This window comes from Bubalus kerabau, chromosome 21 (genome assembly GCF_029407905.1).
Source record: "Bubalus kerabau isolate K-KA32 ecotype Philippines breed swamp buffalo chromosome 21, PCC_UOA_SB_1v2, whole genome shotgun sequence".
Taxonomy (NCBI): domain Eukaryota; kingdom Metazoa; phylum Chordata; class Mammalia; order Artiodactyla; family Bovidae; genus Bubalus; species Bubalus kerabau.
Window position 1 is genome coordinate 28750109 of NC_073644.1, and position 24000 is coordinate 28774108.

The 24000-nt window shown below is 42.8% G+C and overlaps 1 protein-coding gene across 2 annotated transcripts in view; it reads right to left on the reverse strand.

The window, feature by feature from the left end:
• The window catches only part of DSG2 (desmoglein 2), a 54330-nt gene extending 34348 nt beyond the window's left edge, over positions 1–19982 (reverse strand). Inside the window, exon 1 of one of the 2 annotated variants that reach the window (XM_055559049.1) lies at positions 19337–19982. In XM_055559049.1, the coding sequence (XP_055415024.1) occupies positions 19337–19375 (39 nt within the window). In that variant the 5' untranslated portion in view covers positions 19376–19982. Of the gene's footprint in view, positions 1–260; positions 397–19336 lie in introns of those variants that run through there. The other variant, XM_055559050.1, reaches the window with a different exon arrangement.
• Between the last annotated feature and the right edge of the window lie 4018 nt (positions 19983–24000).

The following is a 24000-nucleotide window of genomic DNA, read 5'->3' on the forward strand; positions in this document are numbered from 1 at the left end:
AAAATAAAAATTATTTGTTTAATACAACGTATCAGTCAATTCTGCTTAAATATTTTGCTAATGAATAACCTACCACCTAGGATATTATAGACATTAAAAAGATCTGTGTATTTAACCACCACTCTCCTCCTTTGTCAAAAGGAAACACAGTTTAATTCTCCTGTTTGCTCCCCACCATGACCAGAGCCAGAGAGCAGAACCCAAATCCAGCTTCTTTTAGATGCATACTACCTCCCCCAGGAAACTCAGAACACAGCTACCATCTGAAAAACAAAGGCAGAAACTCTCATCTTGAAATCTTAGCCACTCCCCGATCCTTCTCTCCTTAGCTGGTGGTTTTCACCTCATGTTCTGGGGGCCCCACGTAGCCTTCCTCAAGGTCTTTAGTGTGAGATGCGCCCCCTACTAACTCCCGTCATCCCCTGCGGGTCACACGTGACTGCCCATATTCAGACTTCCTTCCTCAACAACCTCCCCGCCCCCCCAACCAGTCCCACTAGCGGTTTTCTTTGATTCTTATCAAGCACTGTCACACTTGGGATTTCATCGCTATTCACAACTAAGTAGTTAGATTTACGCTCAATCTGCACAACAAGCTCCCATCTTGCCTTCTGACCCCTGCATTCTTTATAGTCCATTAATCTCTTGGCTTCACTCGGCTTAATATGAACCAGTACTTCTAGTAGGGTAGCTTCACGTGACTAGTTGCTGTTGTTTAGTTACTAAGTCATGTCTGACTCTTTTTCAACCCCATGGACGGTAGCCCATCAGACTCCTCTGTCCATGGGATTTGCCAGGCAAGAATATTAGAGTGTGTTGCCATTTCCTTCTCCAGGGGATATTCCCCACCCAGGGATTGAACCCGAGTCTCCTGCATTGGCAGGCGGATTCTTTACTGCTGAGTCATCAGGGAAGCTAATTATTTTCAATTAATAATTCATTTGTCCAGTTGCCACATGAGGCAAGAGGCTTAAAAACACTTCCATGATTGCAGACAATTCTACTGGACAATGTAGCATACGGCTGCAGCCATTCCAAAGTCGTTGTCTATGATTCAGGGATTCTCAGTCTCTTGATCTTCTAATATGACTGCCTCACTTTTGCCCCAACTCTGGAAGCCTAAATATGATTCTCTTTGACCCTGTACTGGCAACATTGTTGGGGAGGGCCAGAGAGGCTGAAGGGACCCGTCACACATCCATGCTTCCTTCATAATAGTGATGTTTGTTTCCAGGGTATGTTTACATTTGTTCAGAAGAGTCCTGTTGTGCAGACATCCTGTTTGTGTGCTCCTGTTTGAGGAGCACAAAAGTGTGCTCACTCAGACCATAAATTATATAACCGCCTTATCTTTGCTTGTTGTATTGCATCCCTCACACTGACCACATTCCTGAGCCCACTCACTCTTAGGAAATGACCCCACATTTTATTTGATGGATTGTATCTCCAATTCCCCTCTCCTTCCCTTCTTTCCCCAAGGAAGAGCCGTCCTAATGCCTTTTCAAGGTTAACCATCATCTGTGTGCTTTATTTGCAACTTTTCCACTTACTCTCCCACATCTACTGTCTCAAGAACCTTGTTCCTTCCACTATCTTTTACCTGGATTTGCTACTTCATTTGCTAATCAAATGTTTATTTCCTTCACCAATAATGGCCAAACATATTTAGATCATCACCATCTTAAAAATAATCAAAACTTTTCCTTGTTTCTGCCAACATTTAATCTACTGTTCCATATCCTGATTCCACTATAATCCCAAGCTGAAATCTGTATTTATTGCCTTTATGTCCTCACCTGCCATTTATGTATTCTTTGTAATCCGTCTTAAATTTGGATTTTTCTCAGGCTTTCCTGCTTTTTTTCATGTGGCATCTCAGGTCACATGGATCCATGAAGCTTTGATTGGTACATCATGGAAAGCAGGGCTTTCCCTAAAGTTCCTAAGTCTCTTTTGCTTCCATCTTTTGAAGCGTCTCGCAGGGTCTGTTCTACACGTTGATCTTTCATCTTCCTTTCTTTCCTCTGCCTTGTGGTATGTGTTCTTGTTTCCACTCTGGCAAAGAGATACTTAAGGATAGTGGGTGTTCAGCCTCTAGTATAAGTTTCTCTTGCGGAGATGAACAACCGTGGCTAATTTTCTGTTTTATAGTCAGAATATTATCTCTTCCTCATCCTGTTACTAGTTTACCAGCTAGCAATGGCTAGAGATATCTCTAACCAAAGTCATGCTCCCCAAGTTATGTACTTTCAAAGGTGGTGTGATGTAACAAAAAAGGGAAAGCAATGCTGAATGGATTACTCCTTTCTGCATGTTCCTCTGGTGGGTATTTTTGAAGGGAAAGAATAGGGATGAGATTCAGGATTCCTCATTGTCACATCATCAGGGGACATTCTTAAAATGTGATACATTTCTTGCCCACTCTCCTAACCATTGTTTTCTCTGTATAAACTCTCCTGAGGGCTTGCCCAGGTAATATATTCACCACTTTTATTCTTCCCTAGAATCTTATTGGGCCTAGCAAAGGTGTGATATTATATGTAACTTTAAGTAAATGTTATTCTGACCAAATATATATTCCAGGATATAAGTAAAGGAGGGCAATTTATAGTTTTCAAGTCAAATGTAAACTCTTTATAAAAGTATTTTCATTTTTTATTTGAGTGTACCTTTTCAAATGTTACTTGTTAAGAAATGTAGAAAACCACATAAGCAGTGCTTCTTAAGTTTTAATCTGTATTTTGTTCACTGGGGTTCTTGTTAAAAAGATGATTTCATTTCAGTATGCCTGAATTTAAGCTTTACCCTTGGCATTTCTAACCAGTTCTCAGATGATGCTGAGGCTGCAGGTTCTTGAACTGCACTTTAAGTAGCAAAAGTTGTAGAGCTGTGATATGCAACATCATTCATTCATTGAGGGATACAGACAACAAAGTTCATCTATTCATTATTATCTCAGTAGCTGACACAAGAAGCTTTGTCACTCTTGATTGCTAATTATCTTGAAAGCAGAGAATCTTTTATTTCATGAATTTACTTATTTTTAACTGCTTAAAACGTTTACATTGCAATTTACTCATCACTCTGTGAATGGAGATCTTTGGATACAGAACTTACAGATATGGAGTAAGATGCGCTATGACTATATATACAAAAGCAGAGTTAACAGGACAATGAACATCCACATAACCAGTTTCAACAGCTGTCTAGCATACACTTTGTTTTTTTCATTGCCCATTGCTTCTCAAGGGGTTTTATCCCATTTACATTTTACTGTTGTTACATGCTTTTGCCATTGTAACAATTGATTTTTGAGAATTTCCCTGAATTCTTTAATTGAAGTATTATCTGACATACAATATTGGTTTTCTCACACATTTCTTTTTAACTGAATTTTTAATTCAGGGGTGTTTGTAGATTTACACAAATATTGTAGAGAGAGTGCCAAGCGCCTTTACTCATCTTTCCCTAAAGTTAACATTTTAAATAACTGTGGTACATTTGTCAAAACTAAGAGCTGAAAATTGGTACAGTTAACTAAATTCCATACTTCGGATTTTGGTATTTCCTCCATTAATGCCCCATGTTGCAGGAAGTTGTCATGCTTTCTTAACCTACTCTAGTCTGTGACCATCTATCAGGCTTTCCTTGTTTATGACCTTGACCACTTTGAGGACTTGACTTTGGCCAGTTATCCTGCAGAGTATCTTCTTACTTGGATGTATCTGTTATTTTTCTTACATTTAGAAGTGGGTGGTGTGTTTTTGTAAAGAATACCACCAAGTGGTGGTGACGTGCCCTTTCATCACAGCATATCAGTGGTGCATGACAGCCACGCGACAGTATTTGTTAAGCATCCTTTGCAGGTTTCTCCTCTGTAAAGCTGCAACTCTCCCTTCACGGGCTGTATTCTTTGAAGTGAGTCATTAAGTAGAGCTCACCTCAGAGTGGGGATGCTGAACTCAGAGTGGGGATGCTGAACGGGCATATGCCGGAGGAGAGAGGTTAAGCTCTGCTTCAGAGGGGCGGGGAATCTATGCTTGTTGTTTGGAATTCTTTTGTGAGAAAGATTTATCTCTTTTTCTATCACTTATTTACTAATTCAATCATCTTTATCAGCTTGGACTCACACATATTGATTTTACTCTGTGGATTATAATCCAATACTATTTTACTTATTTTGTTGTTCAAATAGTTCCAGCTGTGGCCACTGGAAGGAAGATCTTGACGGTTAAATTCTATGTCCCTCTGACATGTCCCCATGCTTTGGTGTTTGAGCTCTCTCTTACTGTCTAGTATTACAAGATATTCCACATTCATCTTGTATTTTCTCTGTCCCAGCTTTAGAATGAACCATTTCATCAGGAAGCCTGGATTTCTAATACTGAATGGTATTCAGAAGCCAAGATCTGGGTGTGTAAGTGTAGCACCTTACAATCTTGTTTCCAATCTCATCACCACTTTTTAGGAGAGGGCATAAAGATAGGGCTTTTCTTCTGAACTTTGTTATTACTAGAGGCTGTTATAATTATTTGGAGTAGAGTAGCAAAAGTTTCATCTAAACCTAATTACCTCCCAAAGGCCCCACCTTCAAATGCTATCACATTGGAAGTTAGGGCTTCCGCACATGAATTCGGGTTAGGACACAAACATTATGTTTATAACAATGTGTATTCAGCCAATGAGATATCAAGGAGCTTCCAGAAGAAGATTCTTTCCTCTGATAAGAAGAAAAACAAATCACAGCCTCTCTTTGTACCTGCTTCTGGAGACTGCTGAGCAAGGATGTGACATTTGGAATGGTGAGGGCCACCTGTGACCATGAGCAGAAAGCTTATAAGATGGCAGAGAAGCCAAACTGAAACCATAACATCTTTGAGATATAGGACTGATCAAATATGGAACCAGCCCCTATCTCTGGACCATTTCTTATGAGATAATAAATATTATTTTTATTTAATCTTTTAGTTGGGTTTTGGTACTTATATCTGAAAGCAGCCTAATAACATTCATTTTGCAGAGTTATTATAAAATTAAAAGAAATAATACATACATGTACTTATTGCAATGACTGGCACATAGCAGGCACTCAAGAAGGCAATGGCACCCCACTCCAGTACTCTTGCTTGGAAAATCCCATGGACGGAGGAGCTTGGTGGGCTGCAGTCCATGGGATCGCTGAGTCGGAAACGACTGAGCGACTTCACTTTCACTTTTCACTTTCATGCATTGGAGAGGGAAATGGCAACCCACTCCAGTGTTCTTGCCTGGAGAATCCCAGGGACGGGAGAGCCTGGTGGGCTGCCGTCTATGGGGTCGCACAGAGTCGGACACGACTGAAGTGACTTAGCATGATGCTATTTCCTCATTTCTAAGACGTGAATGAATTTTCCTCACCTTAAAATTTCAGAAATTTGGATTTACCCATGCCTTTAATTTTCCAAGCTCCCACCATATGTTAAGTTAGAATGTTCCTGTCCTCTTGGATTCTTACATGTTGGGAAGATGGACACAAATAGGGTGTGATAAGAGCTGTAAGGAAAATTCAAGCAGGTTCAGGGTGGTAGAGAGGAATTTAGGACTTCAGGGAGGCTCTCAGAGGTTTTATCTGCAGAGAGACTGGAATGGGATGAGACAGCAAGTCAGGCAGAGCCCCGCAAAAGGAATAGCCAGGCCAGGAGTGTGAGAGAGCACCATGGTAAGGCGTGGTTAAGGGGGAGGGAGTCAGTGGAAATGGTGTCGCAGTGCTGGTTATATTTCTTATTTGGCTGCGGTTTACATGGTAGGCTCAATTTGTGAAAATCCAGTAATTCACTATGCTTCTGTAAAAACTTACCAAAATAGATTTTGAAGCCCCTGGGGGCTCTGAAGGTAAAGAATCAGCCTGCAAAGCAGGAGACCTGGGGTTTGATCCCTGGGTGGGGAAGATTCCCTGGAGAAGGAAATTGCAATCCATTCCAGTATTCTTGCCTGAAGAACTCCATGGACAGAGGAGGCTGGTGGGCTACACTCCATGGGGCCACAAAGAGTCAGGCATGACCGAGCGACTAACACTTAAAACTGAGGGTTTCTTGGAATCAACCTAATAGTTCTGCTATTTGCGTTTTAGAACATTGACTGCAGTAACCTATTTTCACAGACCTTTAATAAAGATGTGACAGACTGAGATATTCGCTCCACATTCATGGTACAAAAACCCCAAGAGACCTGTACCAACGTTTTGTCAACTGTGGAACTCTCTATGTGACTAAGGAGATGGCTGAGATCTTAACTACTCCTTCCTAAAGGAGATGGTTTGGATGTTTCCTTAGGGCTTGCACCTCACAGCACACATTCTTTAGTTCGAACAGTAGTTCTCAGTTGGGGGAGATTTGGTGCACACACACTCCCCAAACCCGCCCCCACCTCCCTGTGGTCACCTGGGATATTTGGTAAAGTCTGGAGACATTTTTGCTTATCAAAGCGGAGTTCTGTGTTGGGGGGTTGGGGGGGAGGTAGAGGAAGTGAGTGCTACTGCCAACTATTGGGAAGAAGAGACCAGAGAAGCTGCTCAACATCCTAGGATGCACAGGACAGCCCCTCTGCCAACGCGCCACACTCTCTGGCTCTAAACGGCAAAGTGCCAAGCTTCAGAAACCCTAACTTAGACCACGTGTTTCTAATTCGAAGTTACCGCAATAACTAGGGTCAAGAAGGTCATACAAGTTCTGGAGGACCATGAATTGATGGAAATTTCCAAACTGGTGCAGACAATATAAATGGAGTAACTGATACATGCTGGCTTCTGTCCCACATTTCTACTCCTTCCCACTTCTCTTTGAATATTTTCAGTTCCGTAAGTTTGAGTGATGGCCTGTGGGGATGGTATGAAAGGATTTCAAGCATTAGAAGGATGTCTGGACAAAGCAGACATTATGGTTTCTCTCAACTGTGAAATCTTTAACTTTTTTTTTTCTCACAAGGAACTTGGTGATTGAAAAATGTCACATATGACATGCCTTCAGCATTTAAGACTGAAGAAGAAAAGTAAGCTTCTAGTTTCTGTAGCCAAACAAGTAGTGTTTTTAGATGAACCAGACATATCCTTCAAAAGATTCCCAATTTACTGATTTAGGGGAAAAAAAATTTTTTTTTCTATTGTTAGAAGAACCTATGCATCTTGTAAAAACTGACCTTCTTGGTAACTGGAAAGAAAATAATTGTGTTTTTTTTTGGCAAAGGAATGAGGGAAGGTCAGTTTTACAATCAATCAATGACTCTTTGTTCCCGAGGTCGGCACCTTTAGAAAAGACTTCCTTTTCTGAAGTCACCTTGATGAGCTTAACAAACAGAACCCTGGAGGACAAGTTTAACAAACAGAACCCTGGAGGACTTACAAGTCACTGGAGGACAGCTGCTCCTGGCTAATAGGCTATCGGCCTTAAGCAGATGATTTTCAAGCTTCCTGTTTCGATTCTTTGAGTCCATGGTTAGTTCAGTTCAGTTTAGTCGCTCGGTCGTGTCCAACTCTTTGCGACCCCATGAATCGCAGCACGCCAGGCCTCCCTGTCCATCACCAACTCCCGGAGTTCACCCAAACTTATGCCCATTGAGTCGGTGATGCCATCCAACCATCTCATCCTCTGTCGTCCCCTTCTCTTCCTGCCCCCAATCCTTCCCAACATCAGAGTCTTTTCCAATGAGTCAATTCTTCGCATGAGGTGGCCAAAGTATTGGAGTTTCAGCTTTAGCATCAGTCCTTCCAAAGAACATCCAGGACTGATCTCCTTTAGAATGGACTGGTTGGATCTCCTTGCAGTCCAAGGGACTCTCAAGAGTCTTCTCCAGCACCACAGTTCAAAAGCCTCAATTTTTCAGTGCTCAGCTTTCTTCACAGTCCAACTCTCACATCCATACATGACCACTGGAAGAACCATAGCCTTGACTAGACGGACCTTTGTTGGCAAAGTAATGTCTCTGCTTTTGAATATGCTATCTAGGTTGGTCATAACTTTCCTTCCAAAGAGTAAGCGTCTTTTAATTTCATGGCTGCAATCACCATCTGCAGTGATTTTGGAGCCCCCAAAAATAAAGTCTGCCACTGTTTCCCCATCTATTTGCCATGAAGTGATGGGACCAGATGCCATGATCTTAGTTTTCTGAATATTGAGCTTTAAGCCAACTTTTTCACGCTTCTCTTTCACTTTCATCAAGAGGCTTTTTAGTTCCTCTTCACTTTCTGCCATAAGGGTGGTGTTATCTGCATATCTGAGGTTATTGGTATTTCTCCTAGCAATCTTGATTCCAGCTTGTGCTTCTTCCAGCCCAGCGTTTCTCATGATGTACTCTGCATATAAGTTAAATAAGCAGGGTGACAACATACAGCCTTGACGTACTTCGTTTCCTATTTGGAACCAGTCTGTGGTTCCATGTCCAGTTCTAACTGTTACTTCCGGAGTCCATGGTTAGGTGACCCCTTAAACTTTAATATCTCAGACTAACCAATAACTTATTGCAGATGAGATGTAGAGGAGTACAAAGAAGTTTAAAATGTTGTTTTAACTTTGAGGCATTATAATGGCTTATTATTTCCATTCAGCCAGAAAGAACTGTAGCCTGCTTTAGAATGGTGATCAATGGATGATGTTTGGGGACCCAAATAGAGGTGACCTAACATGCCTGCTGCTGCTCTTCCATCTCATGCCCACCATCCGACAGTCACAGAAACACCTGTTACTTCCCTTTCTTATCCACCCTTCCAACCAGGCCGAGTGTTTTACAAATTCTGTTTCCCTTCTTTGAACACAAGGCAGAATCAGAAACTGCCTTTAGGGTCCCTGGCTTACACCCAACCCGTTCTTAAAGAGTTTTCAGCTTTGGCTAAAATAATTTAAGGGAAATAAAAATGAGATAAATAAAGGCCATGGATGCCATTTGTTTGTTTCCTCTTATCAGTTCAGTTCAGTTCAGTCGCTCAGTCGTGTCCAACTTTGTGACCCCATGGACTGCAGCATGCCAGGCTTTTCTGTCCATCACCAACTCCCAGAGCTTGCTCAAACTCATGTTCATCAAGTTGGTGATGCCATCCAACCATCTCATCCTCTGTCGTCCCCTTCTCCTCCTGCCTTCAATCTTTCCCAGCATCAGGGTCTTTTCAAATGAGTCAGTTCTTCGCATCAGGTGGCCAAAATATTGGAGCTTTAGCTTCTGTATCAGTCCTTCCCATGAATATTCAGGACTGAGTTCCTTTAGGATTGACTGGTTGATCTCCTTGAGAGTCCAAGGGAAAAACATAAATGTTTTCCTTGGAAACATTTATGACACCAAGAATTTTAAAACAGAGAGTTAACAATGCTATGCTACACTTGAGTTGTTAGATCATGTTGCAAACTGTCATTTCAAGGGACGTTGTATAATCTTGGACAGCTCCTATTTTTAACTTGGCATAGACAAACTGAAGATCCCCAAAAGCCAATATTATTTTATTTAGTGTCAATTTCCTTGGCCCCTAAAACATCTTTAAAAAATTAGAGTTACTAACAAATATCTAAATATGCTTTTTAATATTTAACTTTTTTTTCCATTCCCAATTATTTTCCAAGAGGGATGTTAATAAACAGTGATTCTCAAGTATGAGTGGCATGTGAATCATCTTGTTAAAATGCAAGACTTCCGGGCCGCACCAGGGAGTTTCTGATTCATTAGGTATGGGATGAGGCTTCCCAAGTGGAGCGGTGGTAAAGAACTCGCCTGCCAATGCAGGAGACATAGGAGACTCAGGTTCCATCCCTGGGTTGGGAAGATCCTCCGGAGGAGGGCATTGCAATCCCACTCCAGTATTCTTGCCTGGAGAATCCCATGGACAGAGGAGCCTGGCAGGCTATGGACCATAGGGTCGCAAAGAGTTGGACAGGACTGAAGCAACTTAGCATACACACTCCCAGGTCTGGAGTGGGGTATAAAAATCTGTATTTCTTACACAAGTTTCCAGGTAACGCTGATGCTGCTGGTCTAGGGACCACACTTGTGAAATCAGCTGTGTAAAATCACAGAGTAGCAGGGGAATGAGAAGGAGAGCCTGCATAATTCATAGCCTGGATAAGGAGCCCTTAATTACAGAGATGCATGCAACAGTATATTCCAAATAAGGACATTCAGCAACTGAATTATTCCCATCACAAGATTTTCCACTTCATAAGCAGTAATCAAATAGACTACAAGATTGCCTTAAACGGTGTTCACACCTTTCTCCTGATTCATATCTCTTTTTCTGGCTTACTTTTTACTGATCCTGAGAATTTATCATTTTTGAAATATTTTATTTAGCATTGTATTGGTGTTTTCTATAGTTGCTACAAATGCTTTGAGAATCAGCACAATATAAGGAAACCTATATTACGCATATTTTCAGATATATCTATATAATACGTAATTTCTTAGACATAAGTGACAGGCTGTTTCGACCTTTAGGCTGCAATATACTCCTGCAAATGACACTAAAAAATAGAATGGAGAAAACCAGATTCCCCCTGACCCCTTTGCCCAGAAGCTTAAGAAAACCAAGAGCTTCAAGTTTTCCTTTTACATCACTAGATGGCACTGCTCTGTCAGTAAGTCAAACTGCAGGAATTGCCAAAAACTGCCCAACAACTGCCTCCAAGGTCCAAAGTGGAAAACAGGCTTTTCAATTGCAAACTGGCAAAACCCAACAGTGAAAAGCAATGGTTTTAGAAAGCTGTGAGAATACTTCTGCAGGACAGCGAAATTAGGCAAATTTCAATGTATGTTTCTCCTTTTTTCCCCCTTTCTTGAATGATTCTATCTTGTAATGAAACTAAACCAATTATGTAATTCCATAAATTCAGGTCTTTCATATGACTGACTATAGGAAACTGCTTATTTTGGAGGTGGTGGTCTAACTAACTATAGGAAACTGCTACAGTGCAGGTGGTGGTCTCGCCTTTGGATTGACAGAGAGGCATTTGGTGTCGGGGGTACCTGGGCTCTCCCCAGCTTCATGCATTAACAACAATCACCAAATCCAGCTACTGACACATGGTGGTGGTGGTGGTGTTCAGTCGCTAAGTCGTGTCCGACTGTGTCCCCATGGACCGCAGCACGCCAGGCTCCCGTCTTTCACCATCTCCCAGAGCTTTGTCAAACTCATGTGCATTGAGTCGGTGATGCCATCTAACCATCTCATCCGAAAAGAATCTGACATTTTCGGAGCACCCTGTGTTCAGTATGAAAAGGCACACAGTGGCTGCTCCAGAAACGTCGAATTGCTTTCCCTACACCTGCCTTTCCCCTACTGTAGGCTCCATGACTGGGGCTGCTCACAAGCATCTAGAAGGCGGGTTGGCACACAGTGGAAGCACAGCTAGGAACTGCTGATCGTGTTCAAGTCGAACAAAAATTTACCCCTCACTCCATCCAGACATTAAAGATTTCCTCTAAACAAATAAAATTAAGATTATTATTCCAACTTTTTCCAAACATAGAAAAATACATTAACTCTTAGGTTTTTAAAGGATTCTTCTGTATCCAAGGCATTGAGCTAGTTTATAGATACATGGTACACTGATTCTATTTCAAAGAGGTTCAGTTTGTCAGGAGAGATAAAGCAGACATAGGGCTTCCCTAGTGGCTCAGATGGTAAAGAATCTGCCTGCGATGGAGGAGACTAGGGTTGGATCCCTGACTCAGGACGATCCCCTGGAGAAGGGAATGGTTACCCACTCCAGTATTCTTGCCTGGAGAATATTATGGACAGAGGAGCCTGGGGGGCTACAGTCCACAGGGTCGCAAAGATGTGGACGCGACTGAGTGACTAACACACACATTACTGCAAGAGGTTGTTGCTGTTTAGTTGCTTTGTGACCCCGTGGACTGTAGCCCGCCAGGCTCCTCTGTCCCTGGGATGTCCCAGGCAAGAATACTGGAGTGGGTTGTCATTTCCTTCTCCAACATTACTATAAGAGGTAGAACAACTTCATTGTGTGAATAACAGCTGCAAAAACAGTTCTGGGGAGCTCAGAAAAGGCAGAAAGGATCTCCTCTAGAGAATCTGGGAGAGGTTTAGGGGAGGGAGCAGATGGGAGGTGGAAGGAAACCATCTGCTTTAAGGACTGTAGGTGTCAGAACAAGGAGAGGGCAAAGAACAAGAAGGGGGGGATTCTGACACCCAGACCATATGAGCAGAAAATAAGGACAAAGCCTTGTGCTAAGGATCTCCACAGATCCTATAAGGATGAACTTCCAAGGAGGGATTCTATGCCTTCAGAGCCTCAGGGCGATTTTTTTGGCAGTACTGCAGGGCGGGAGCCAGGAGACGGTTTGACGGTTTGACGGTTAAAGTAGTAAGCTAAGGGAGATGCAGTGAGGACCGGGAATAGCGTCATGGCGCCCAGACGGATGGGTGGGGTGAGTCTTTATGGGGACCACGTGAACCCCTGGCAATGCCCTGCGTGTCAAGGATAGGAGAAGGCGGCAGATGGTGTCAACATTTTGAGTGTGAGTAGCTAGAAGGATGCCGTTCTCAGAGATGCTAAGGCAGCATCCTGAGGAAATCCTTTGAGTAGGGAGGAGACAGCAGACAGTGGACAGTACGGTGCTGCGGCTCACAGCGAGGCAGGGGTCACGCGCAGGGTCCCCAGAGGGCACCCCGCCAGCCACTGCTGCCGCCGCCCACACACCACCTCCCACCTGTATCTTCTGGAGACGTGGGTCCAGCATGTCCTTCTGTGCTGGGTCGGAAAACCAGGACAGCCTCCTGAGGTGAACAGACCCCCGGCAGAGTACTATGCAAACAAAGGAAGGAGGAAATTGAAAGAAGAGCTGATTGGTTGGGAGCCTGTTATACAGAGTGAAGTCAGAAAGAGAAAACCAAATATTGTATATTAGTGTATATATGTGGAATCTAGAAAAATGGGACTGAAGAACCCATTTGCGGGGCAGGAATAGAGACACAGACAAAGAGAATGGGTTTGCAGACCTCGTGAGGGAATGAGAGGGTGGGAACTGAGAGAGTAGCAAAGAAACATACATTACCATATGCAAAAGAGCTAATGGGAGGTTTTTGTATAACATAGGGCACTCAACCTGGTGCTCTGTGACAACCTAGAGGGGGTGAGAGGGAGGTCCAAGAGGGAGGGGACAGATGTATCCTTATGGCTGATATACTTATATGCTGTTGTATGGCAGAAAGCAACACAACACTGTGAAGCAATTATCCTCCAATTAAAAATAAATTTTAAAAAAATAAGAAAAAAAAAAGATGACTGAGCTGGGCCACTGGTGCCATTTCCCAATTAGCACTCTTGGGGTCTAAGGAGACTGGATCTCTAACACGAGGCAGTTTATGGGCCATTTATTTCAGTTGATTGACTTTTAGTTTGTATCGTAGGTAACTTGGAAGAATAGCAGGATGGAGATATTTTAGAATAGGGAAAATTGGACCTCTCACTTCTCGTCTCCACCCAAATCTCCCTTCTCATTTTCCCATCAGCCAGGCAGCACCTGCTGGACTGATGAAAAGCATTCCCATGAAGGTGTGATTTTGAGACAAGACCTAGGGAAGTGTTTGGCACACAGTAGGTAGGTGCTCAATAATACCTGATGAGTAAATGAATGTATCAAGGCTTAATCAGTCTAGAGGATATTTGCATTTTAAAAAGAGGTAAGATGAATCCCTAATGAGAATCTCTCACAATCTATCACCATTTCTCACTGGGGAAGCTACTGGCATTTCTGATAGGGAAAGTCTTTTTGAGTGGCTAATTTTTTTTCTTGAAGGTTCTGTGGATTGCTAGAAGTTAAACTTCTAGCGTCTTGCCTTTGGAGTAGTAAATACCAGAAGCATTCTGTGCCCATCAGGCTTCTCTGTTCATGGGATATTCCAGGCAAGAATACTGGAGTGGGTTGCCACTTCCTTCTCCAGGGGATCTTCCTGATCCAGGGATCAAACCTGTGTCTCCTGCGTTTGCTGCATCAGCAGGCAGATTCTTTGTCACTGTGCCACCTGGGAAGTCCCTTGTTCCCAAACCAAGCCTCCTGCCATGCTGCACACTCCTTCCACTGTACTGTTTGGGCTTTTCTGCCAGCCTTAGATCACAGCATCCCAAATTCTGAAAGATCTTTTTTTAATAATGAGGCAAAATTATTTTTGTCTCATTATTAAATGAGTCAACTACAATCTCTTCTTTCTCCACCCTTTCATGACCAACTCAACTAACATTCATCTTTGCATTTTCTTAATGATTTGAACACATCCCTAAAAATGCTCACTTGTCAATAAATCTTTTGAGGCTTCCTTGGTTCCAAGAAGGCTGCAGGCTCATCTTTCTGCATGTCCTTCTGTCCTGCATGCTGTGTTCCAGCTACATGGACTCCGTTCAAGAAACCATGCACCCTTGTCTTCAGGCAAAGGCATATGCTCTTCTCTCTACTAGAAGCGTCTTCCCCCTTCTTCTCTTTGTATCATCTTAATAACTTGTAATTACTCTCAGGTCTTTGCTGGACACTCAGTGCTGGAGCCCCTTCGGTAGGTTCCATGGCACCACGTGTTCTTTTCTCATCACTCTTCAGCATCACCCACCTGGGATTTTGCCATTTACTTTTTTACCAGACTGTAAGCATCATGAGGGCAGAGCACTTCTGGAGTTTTCATTGTCTCCCAACATCTGATACATCGTCTAGATTGAGCAGGGAGTTGCTCAACTGTGGTCATTTGTGGTTAGTTCTTAGCTAGTTTATTTTCTTGATGGCATTGTTCATCTTACCATTAGACTATGGTATAAATCTTGATGTTCCAGCTTCTGTAACTCCAATCACTAAGCTTTATATATGATAAAAATCTCAAAAAATTTAAAAAATAATTTGAAATCAACAAAATAGTGCAATGTCATATGTGGTATACATCTGAAACTTTAAGATAAACTTAACTAAGAAAATAATCTTCCGTCATATTTGGGCTATATGTTTGAAAAGTGTTATCAGCTGTTAAAATCTTTGGCACACTGAAAGACAGAAACAGCTGTATTTTTTGTTGTTGCTGCTGTTTATTAAGAAATATTAAAATTGATCTAAAGCACATTTATAATTTTAATTAAGGTCTCTGATTTTTACTGCAATTTGGCAGTTTTAAAAATACAAACCCTTATTCAATGTGTAATTTCTTTTCCACATAAATATTTGTATGCATCACTGATCAATAAACTATTTTGCAAAATTTAGACTGGTAATTCTCACTCTTATACCTGTCTGATAATTAAATTAACTGGAAAGTTTCTAAGGGCTTCCCAGATGGCTTAGACAGTAAAGAACCTGCCTGCAATGCAGGAGACCTGGGTTTGAACCCTGGGTCAGGAAGGTCCTCTGGAGGAGGAAATGGCTACTCACTCTAGTATTCTTGCCTGAAAAATCCCATGAACAGAAGAGCCTGGCAGGCTACAGTCCATGAGGTCACAAAGACTCAGATACAAGTAAGTAAAATTTTCTAGTGATATATATTTCTGGACTTTAGCCTTGGGGATTTTAATTTATCTCATCAGATATTTCTAATGATCAGGGAGAATTTAAACTCAATTATCATGTCTTTTTGCAAAGTACTTTCCCCTAATTTTATAACTAAAGAAATTTCTGTTAAAGAGATACCAATTCCCATTAATTTTTAGGAACAAAAACAGATGTGAAATCATACATTTCTAAAAGTCCCTGGATATGATAATTTACTCTTATAAGCTTCAATACTTACCATCTCACTTAGATTTTATTTTCTTCTAAAATCTATCATCTACTTGCATATTAGAATCTGAAGCACAACTCCAGTGTTACTGATAATTTATAAGTAGTCGCACCTACCTGTTATGAGTTAAATTATGTCTCTTAAAAGAAGATATATTGAAGTCTTAACCCCAGTACATCAGAATGTGACTTTATTCGGAAACAAGGTCTTTGCAGATTTAACCAAGTTGAGGTCATTAGCCTGAGTCCTGATATAATTGTTGCTGTTGTTTAGTCGCTAAATTATTTCTGACTCTTTCAACCCCATGGACTATAGGTCACCAGGCTCCTCTGTCCATGGGATTTCCCAGGCAAGAATACTGGAGTGGGTTGTCATTTCCTTCTTCAGGGGATCTTCCCAACCCAGGGATCAAACCCGCCTTTCCTGCATTGGCAGGCACATTCTTCACCACTGAGCCATCAGGAAAGCCCTAAAGCTATGCTATGGCTATGCTATTGCAGTGTCTTTCCTACATTCATAATTTAAAGGAATACTAAATTTCAGTTAAATTTCAGACTGGACATGGAATTTATTCCCAGCCATGTCTAAGGACCTTCTGAATTCTATCCATGGACCATTTGGGAGTCGGTAGATCCCATGTAAAGAACTCATGGAAAGCAAAGGTTCTCTGCCTTTATTTACAAAATTGCTTCTATTTCCCATCTGACAGAGTTGGGCTCTATTTGTGTGCTAGGTCTGTGAGTGCCACTTGGCATCTTGCTTCTGGTTTGTCTCTTGGAACTTCAGAAGAAAGTTAGAGATCACATATTACAGACTCAGCAGCTAAGGTTCAGAGTATGATTTAGCATTAACAATCAGCATTTACATGAGATTTGAAAGAAGGAAATGAAGCAGAAGCCATGTGTCTGCTCTTCTTGCTGGCAAGCACAGATGTGGATGGATCTGGGTCTTTGCAGTCATCTTTCTCTAGCTCTAGGGTCCATCTAGTAAAATCTATATTAGATTCCTGAGTGCCAAGATGTAGGGTCCCAGGACATATCGGTGTTATACATCCTAGCAAACGTGGCATGGTTCTGGAGCTGGCAACAGAAGTAACACCCTGATTTGTCTGTTTTCACATTGTGGGGTGGCAAGTGTGGGTTCCTGATCATGGGAGAGGCAGCAGTTCCCTAAGTGCTTGGGCTTGGCTGGATGGCTTTGAAGCCATTACTGATAGCTCAAAATGGAGTGTTTCCTCAGTCTTTGTCATATGGATGCAATGGACACAATGCCCTTCCTGCTTTAATGAGTGAATTCTGTGATCTGCAACTGAACTCTGACCCACAGACACTACAATTTATATTCCCTTCCATAAAAGACCCGTGTCCTGGAGAACTACTTCTGTTGGAATAAATGCTTTACAAATATTCTTCCCTGAAATCTATAATTCCAACTTCAAACACATCAGGGCAAAATGCTGAACTGCCCACTGTTCTTTGATCAAAAATAAACATACTCAAATATGTATCATTTAAAGTATTACAGAAAATACAAAGAACTGTCCAAGAGTTTTGCTTATTCAATTAGTTATAATCACTTTTTAAAGTGGCGGACAGTTCATGTCCAGTAGACAAAAAATACTGAATTGCTAGAGTAAAAAATATGCCGAAGTTATGTACCTATTTCTCTGTAAATGTACTTTAATTGGTCTGCTTGTTATACCACTTGAGGATAAAGGCAATTTCTTTTCTAGGATTTAATATTTAAACTTTAAACTGAGCCAGGTGCTATGCTAGCGTGATAATCTCCTTTAGCCAGGAAATACCATGAGGAGGGAACTAGTTGCTCTGTTATTCTGCAGGCCAGAAAGGAAACTGCAAATTATCTTTGAAAAGTTTTACTAACAAAATAACTTGGATTGAACATCACCTCAATGACCTCAATGACTTGGGCAAAATGAAATAAAAACCAGGAAAATTAACTGGTGTGACAAAGATCTGCAGGTCCTAAACAGCTCACAAGTGAGAATTTACTGAGATTCCTAGATTGTATTAGCCACGTTTTTCTTATGTGATAAATATGTGTGCTGTTGTTGTTCACTCTCTGAATTGTGTCCGATTTTACATGAATATATACATATAAAACCCACAGGGGGAAAAATGTCCTTACTTCATTGTAATTCTGGGATAGAGAGAAGGCAATCTTTTGGAAATTAGAACTTTTAATACGGATAATGTACTTGTATTTTTTTATTTTTACCATTATATAAGAAAACAGAATATGATTTTGTACCTAATCTCTCTGAACACACATTTAAGTCTCTGGAAGGTGAAGGCAAACCTATATTAGGAGGATAACTGTCACTTTATCAAAACCCATTTGGCAAGCCTGTTTCAGAGTCAAGTACATCCCCAGTCCTGTCCGACTCTTTGCGACCCCATGGACTGCAGTCCGCCAGGCTCCGCTATCCATGGGATTCTCTTGGCAAGAATACTGGAGTGGATTGCCATGCCCTACTCCAGGGGATCTTTCTGACCAGGGTCTCCAGAATCGCAGGCGGATTCTTTACCGTTTAAGCCACCAGAGAAGCCAAACCCTTTAATTATGCGCAATTCCCTCAACAAACAGAAAACAAATGTATTTAAAAACCAATCCGAGTATAGAAGTAAAGCATAAGAAATGCAGATCTAGAGAGCGAACACAGTTTGCCAGTTTAATAACCTCCGAAAACCCCATTTGACTGTTGCGCTGCACGTCGACTTTCTGTAATCTTTTAAAGGGAAAACAAACAAAAAAAAAAAAAACAAAAACAAAAACAAAACAAAGCTTAGGCTCTGAGCCCTGTTCTGACCAAATTACGATGATGAGTATTTGGGGGTGGGTGGGTAAAGGGGGGTAGTGGGAGGGAATGGAACCAACTTTTTCTGTATTTTGAATTGTATGTTTTCTTCAACATGTAACCAATCAATATCTTGTCAATATAGTCAGCCGATCGATGGACAAAAGAAAAAAAAAAACCTTAAAACGGTTACATATGTTCATTACCTTCAATATTAGGCGATGTTTTATAACATCAACTTGGTGAACTTTAAGTTCTAGCTATAGGTGGGTGATCTGAAGTGTAACGTGGCTTTAAGAAAAAAAATTAAACTTTGTAGAGTACATTAGAGAAACTCTCTGGGGCCCCTTTCTGCAGTCTCAGAATACAGGTGTATTCCCCAGATCACTGCCGCGCTCGAGCGGCGGGAGCCCGGGGAGGTAGGCGCGGCCGCCGCCTCCATGTTGCGGTCGGAGGAGACTCGGGACAAAGCCCGGGAATCCAGGAAAGGTGTCCCCGCCTCAGGGCTCCCTGCACCCGCAGATCGCATATCCAGAAACGCGCTGGGGCCCGTGTGCGACCGCAAGAGAAACGGAACTGCAGCCCGGTTCCCACCGGCCGCCCGGCCCCAGCGGAGCCGCAGGGTCCCCGCTCGCGGCCGCCTGCCCGGCCCTGTCCCACCTCGGGGCACAAAGAGGGATCGCCGGGCGGGCCGGCCCTCCCCCAGCGGAAGCGGGCAGGTCGAGGCGCGGGCCGGGCGCCGGTCGCCGCCCCGGCTCGCCCTGGGTTCCGTGCCGCCGGCTCCCCGCACTTACCAGGAGAAGCAATAGCGCGCCCTCCGCGCCCCGCGCCATCGCGCCTCCGCCGCTGGCTCCCCGCGTTCCCGCGCGCGCGCGCCTGCTCCTCCCCGGCGCCCCCGCCCCGAGGGTCCCCTCCCCGGCGGCGGCCGCACAGCCCTGCCCAGAGGGGCGGCTCCAGGTGTGGCCTCCGCGAGAAAATGGAGCCCGGAGCCAGACCGAGCGGCTCGGGCCGGGAGGAGGGAGGCACCCGGGGGACGCCCGCCCCGCGCCGCACGCGCACCTGGAGCCCTGACGGCCCCGGGCTGGGAACTCCGAATGACCGGCCCCGCCCCGCCGCCTCCCCTCCCCGAGCCCCTCTCCGCCGAGGGCGGCCGGCTCTCTGCGCCCCAGGCCGCCGAGGTGACCGTGCGCTAGGTGGCCGCGCGCGGGGCCCAGGTGGCGCCGAGGAGAAGGACGAGCGACGCGCGGACCCGTGTCCTCCGCGCGGCCTGCTGTCCGGGCCAGCTGTCCGGGAGCGAAGGTTCTGGAGCCGGATTCCGGTGGTGGTCTCCGTGAAGGCTTCTCACCTCCTTCCCACGGCCCCTTCCCACAGGTTTGCCGCTTGTCTGACTCAGGGAGAAACAGTTATTAGAAGAATCACAAAGGATCCCAAGGATCGGTGTTTTTTGTTTTTTGTTTTTTTTTTTGTTTTGTTTTGTTTTGTTTTTGGACCCCTTGTTAACTAACCTCGACTGGGAGAAAAGTCTAGAAAGGTTAAGGGAAAGTCACACTCTTCGCTGTATTTACAAAATCACAAAGCGTTAATAGGAGTCAGAATCCTCTAACCCATAGTTATTTAGCTGTGTGACATGGACGACCTTTCTGTGCCTCAGTTTCCCGACCTGTCAAATGGAATAGGTACCACCCATTCCACAGAGGGGGCTTCCCTCATAGCTTAGTCGGTAAAGAATCTGCCTGCAATGCAGGAGCCCCGGGTTTGATCCCTGGGTTGACAAGATACCCCTGGAGAAGGAAATGGCAACCCACTCCAGTATTCTTACTTGGAAAATCCCATGGACAGAGGACCCTGGCGGGCTACAGCCCATGAGGTCACAAGAGTTGGACACGGCTTGGCTACTCAGGCACCAACAAACAGGGCTGCTGTGAAGATTAAATCAGAAAAATCTTTATGATGCATTCTATAGTGTCTTGGAGAAGGCAATGGCACCCCACTACAGTACTCTTGCCTGGAAAATCCCATGGATGGAGGAGCCTGGTGGGCTGCTCTCCATGGGGTTGCTAAGAGTTGGACATGACTGAGCAACTTCAATTTCACTTTTCACTTTCATTCATTGGAGAAGGAAATGGCAACCCACTCCAGTGTTCTTGCCTGGAGAATCCCAAGGAAGAGGGAGCCTGATGGGTTGCCATCTATGGGGTCGCACAGAGTCGGACATGACTGAAGCGACTTAGCAGCAGCAGTAGCAGCTATAGTGTCTAGCTCCTAGCGCACCGAGTTCAACTAAGAATGATAGTGTGATTATTTTTGCAAGTGTAAATATTAAGTTGAAGTCTTCTTGAAAAACAGAAGCTCTAGAATACACCAGATTAGGAGACTTCTAAGAAAGGCTAATTATTGACACTGACCTATTGGAAGAGCCTGTAATAGTATAATTACTATGGAGAATAGTATAATTATTTTGGAGAAGGAAATGGCAACCCACTCCAGTGTTCTTGCCTGGAGAATCCCAGGGACGGGGGAGCCTGGTGGGCTGCTGTCTATGAGGTCGCACAGAGTCGGACACAACTGAAGTGACTTAGCAGCAGTAATAGTATAAAGGGTTGATTTGCTACTATAAAGAGATGTTTGGCATCAAAGTTGATCGACAAAGCAGAGTTCCCTTTGTGATTAAATGTGCCTCCCTCTTTCTTCCCCAGTGTCTCCTACCCTTCTTTATCCATTTCTAATCTTGCCACATTTCAGGATCCAGTACAATGGCCTTAATCCCTTTCTTCCTCAGCTGTCAAGGACCACTCCCTCTTTGAGCTGAGAACCACATTTTACTCTTGTTTGTTTAAGGATTAACTGGCCAGTGACTTTTCTCATAGTGTTACTTAAGTGTCAGTAACTATATAGAGGACTGATGTCTAGGAGGAGTGTCTGCTTAGTTTTTCTTTGTTTGCAGTGCCTAGAACAATGCTGAGCACCATGATAGCCTCTCAATAAATACTGGTCAGGTTGTTGAGTCAGGAGGGAAGAATGTCTTCTAGTTTCCACACCTTTTTCTTGAGTTACGTGTGGATGGTAGTACACCGTGGTGATAGTTCTCATTCCCCATCACTGCCAGGAGGATTCCTAATTAAACAAGGCAGACTTGACCAAAACACTCTCAAATCATCCCTGGAAAATATACATACATACTGCTAAGTCACTTCAGTCGTGTCCGACTCTGTGTGATCCCATAGACGGCAGCCCACCAGGCTCCCCAGTCCCTGGGATTCTCCAGGCAAGAACACTGGAGTGGGTTGCCATTTCCTTCTCCAATGCCTGAAAGTGAAAAGTGAAAGTGAAGTTGCTCAGTCGTGTCCGACTCTTAGCGACCCCATGGACTACAGCCTACCAGGCTCCTCCATCCATGGGATTTTCCAGGCGAGAGTACTGGAGTCGGGTGCCATTGCCTTCTCCGATACATACATACATAAGTCCTACCCAAAATGAGTGAGTGCTCTTGCAACTGAGTCCTAAAGGCAAGTATTTATGCCTCATTATCTAGAATTTGATCTCTGTTTAGTAATGAAGATAATTGTAGCTTCCAGAATGAGAAAAGCTAATGCAAATTGTATTTCTGTTGGATTATTTAGTCTCCCCTGGAGGTTGTCAAAGGCAATTTAAGGATGATGTTCCTCTGTAAGGCATGTATCGCAAGGCTTTGAGAGAAGATGTACAATCCAGTGCCATTGGATGACATTCTTGAATTAGGACCTCTTTAAAAACCTATGACTGAAACCTATGACTCAGTGAGCTGAAGGCACTTGGAAGTTAGATCATACACAGCTCATTCTCTCACTCCTGACTGACTTCTTTCTGCTGGCATGAGAGTCAATCTATTTCATAAATCTCTTTGTACAACATCAAATGCCATTACCAATGACATGCTGATTGCTTTAAAATGAATTAACAAAATATGAAAGATTACCTACAGGTTTTTCTTCCTCTAAATTAGTTGAACATTATGGTAAATGTACTTTTCTTAAGACTTAATTTTCTTAAGACATACTTACAATACATCAGTTAAAAAATGTACTTTGTGCAAATAATTGGCTTTAACATTTATATATATTCAAAATATCTGTGTTGTATTTCCCAGCATATTTTGTTTCACATATACACAAAGGTGATTAGTTTACCGGGCTCCACCGTCCCTGGGACTCTCCAGGCAAGAACACTGAAGTGGGTTGCCATTTTCCTTCTCCAATGCGTGAAAGTGAAAAGTGAAAGTGAAGTCACTCAGTCGTGTCCGACTCTTAGCGACCCCATGGATTGCAGCCTAACAGGCTCCTCCGTCCATGGGATTTTCCAAGCAAGAGTACTGGAGTAGGGTGCCATTGCGTTCTCCGGAATCATCTCTTAGTATTATCTAAAACAAAAATGTTATTTAAAAAAAAGGCTTCATAAAGACCAACAAAAATTAATGTGTCCCCTTTCTACCATCACCTCTTCCTTACTCCCCACCCACTCCAGCATTTAAAAATCACTTTATAAATCATCATGGTATAAATGGCTAATGGTTTGATAGATGACTGAGCATTTAATTCCATTGAAAATCCCAATGAGGGTATGTATTAGAAATAACATCTAAGAGGTGCACACTGAATCTGGTGCTCTCCTACAACATGCCTTAGAAGCAAAGAATAGAAATGTGTGGCTGTTCCAACATAAGAAATTGTTATCATGGCTGTGAGGCTTACTCATATGACATTGATTAATAAAGGGTATGTGTAACAGGGAATATAGCCAATATTTTATAATAGCTATAAATGGAGCATAACTTTTAAAAATTATGACTCACTGTAGGGTATATCTATAACTTATATAACATATCAACTGTACTTCAGGTAAGAAAAAAAAAAGTTACTGGATAAAGGGAAAATTTATGATATACATCGAGGTAAATAAAGTAAGAAGGCTGAAAAAAGGAGGAGATTGTTTTCTGGTTTAGTTATACTCATTTGTTTGTTTATTTATTCAAACTGAGTTTGTTCCCCAAGCATTTAATTTGCATTTTATTGGCAATATAGATAACCAATCCAAGAAACAAAAATAGATGCTTATGAAATAGTATAGCTATAACTAACATAAGCTTATCAATGCAGTGGTAGAACTCTTTGCATGGTATGAAGCAAACAGAGGTAAGAGAGTAGTGAACTCACACTTTGGATGGTGAGATTGGGGTGGAGTGGTGTGGTGAGCTGACTCTTAAAGGATGAATAATTGTGAAGGAGACAAGACACCAGTCAGGATAGAGTCACTCAAAGCATAAATGCTGCTGGTGAAGAGTCAGGGATTTGTGAAGAGTCAAGAGTTTCAGGTTTATCTGGAAAAAAAAAAATTTTTTTTTTTAATCACATTGACAAAATTGAATTTGAGATATTAGAGCAGTGTCCAATGAGAAAAGTCTTGCAAGTAGTTTGAAATGAGA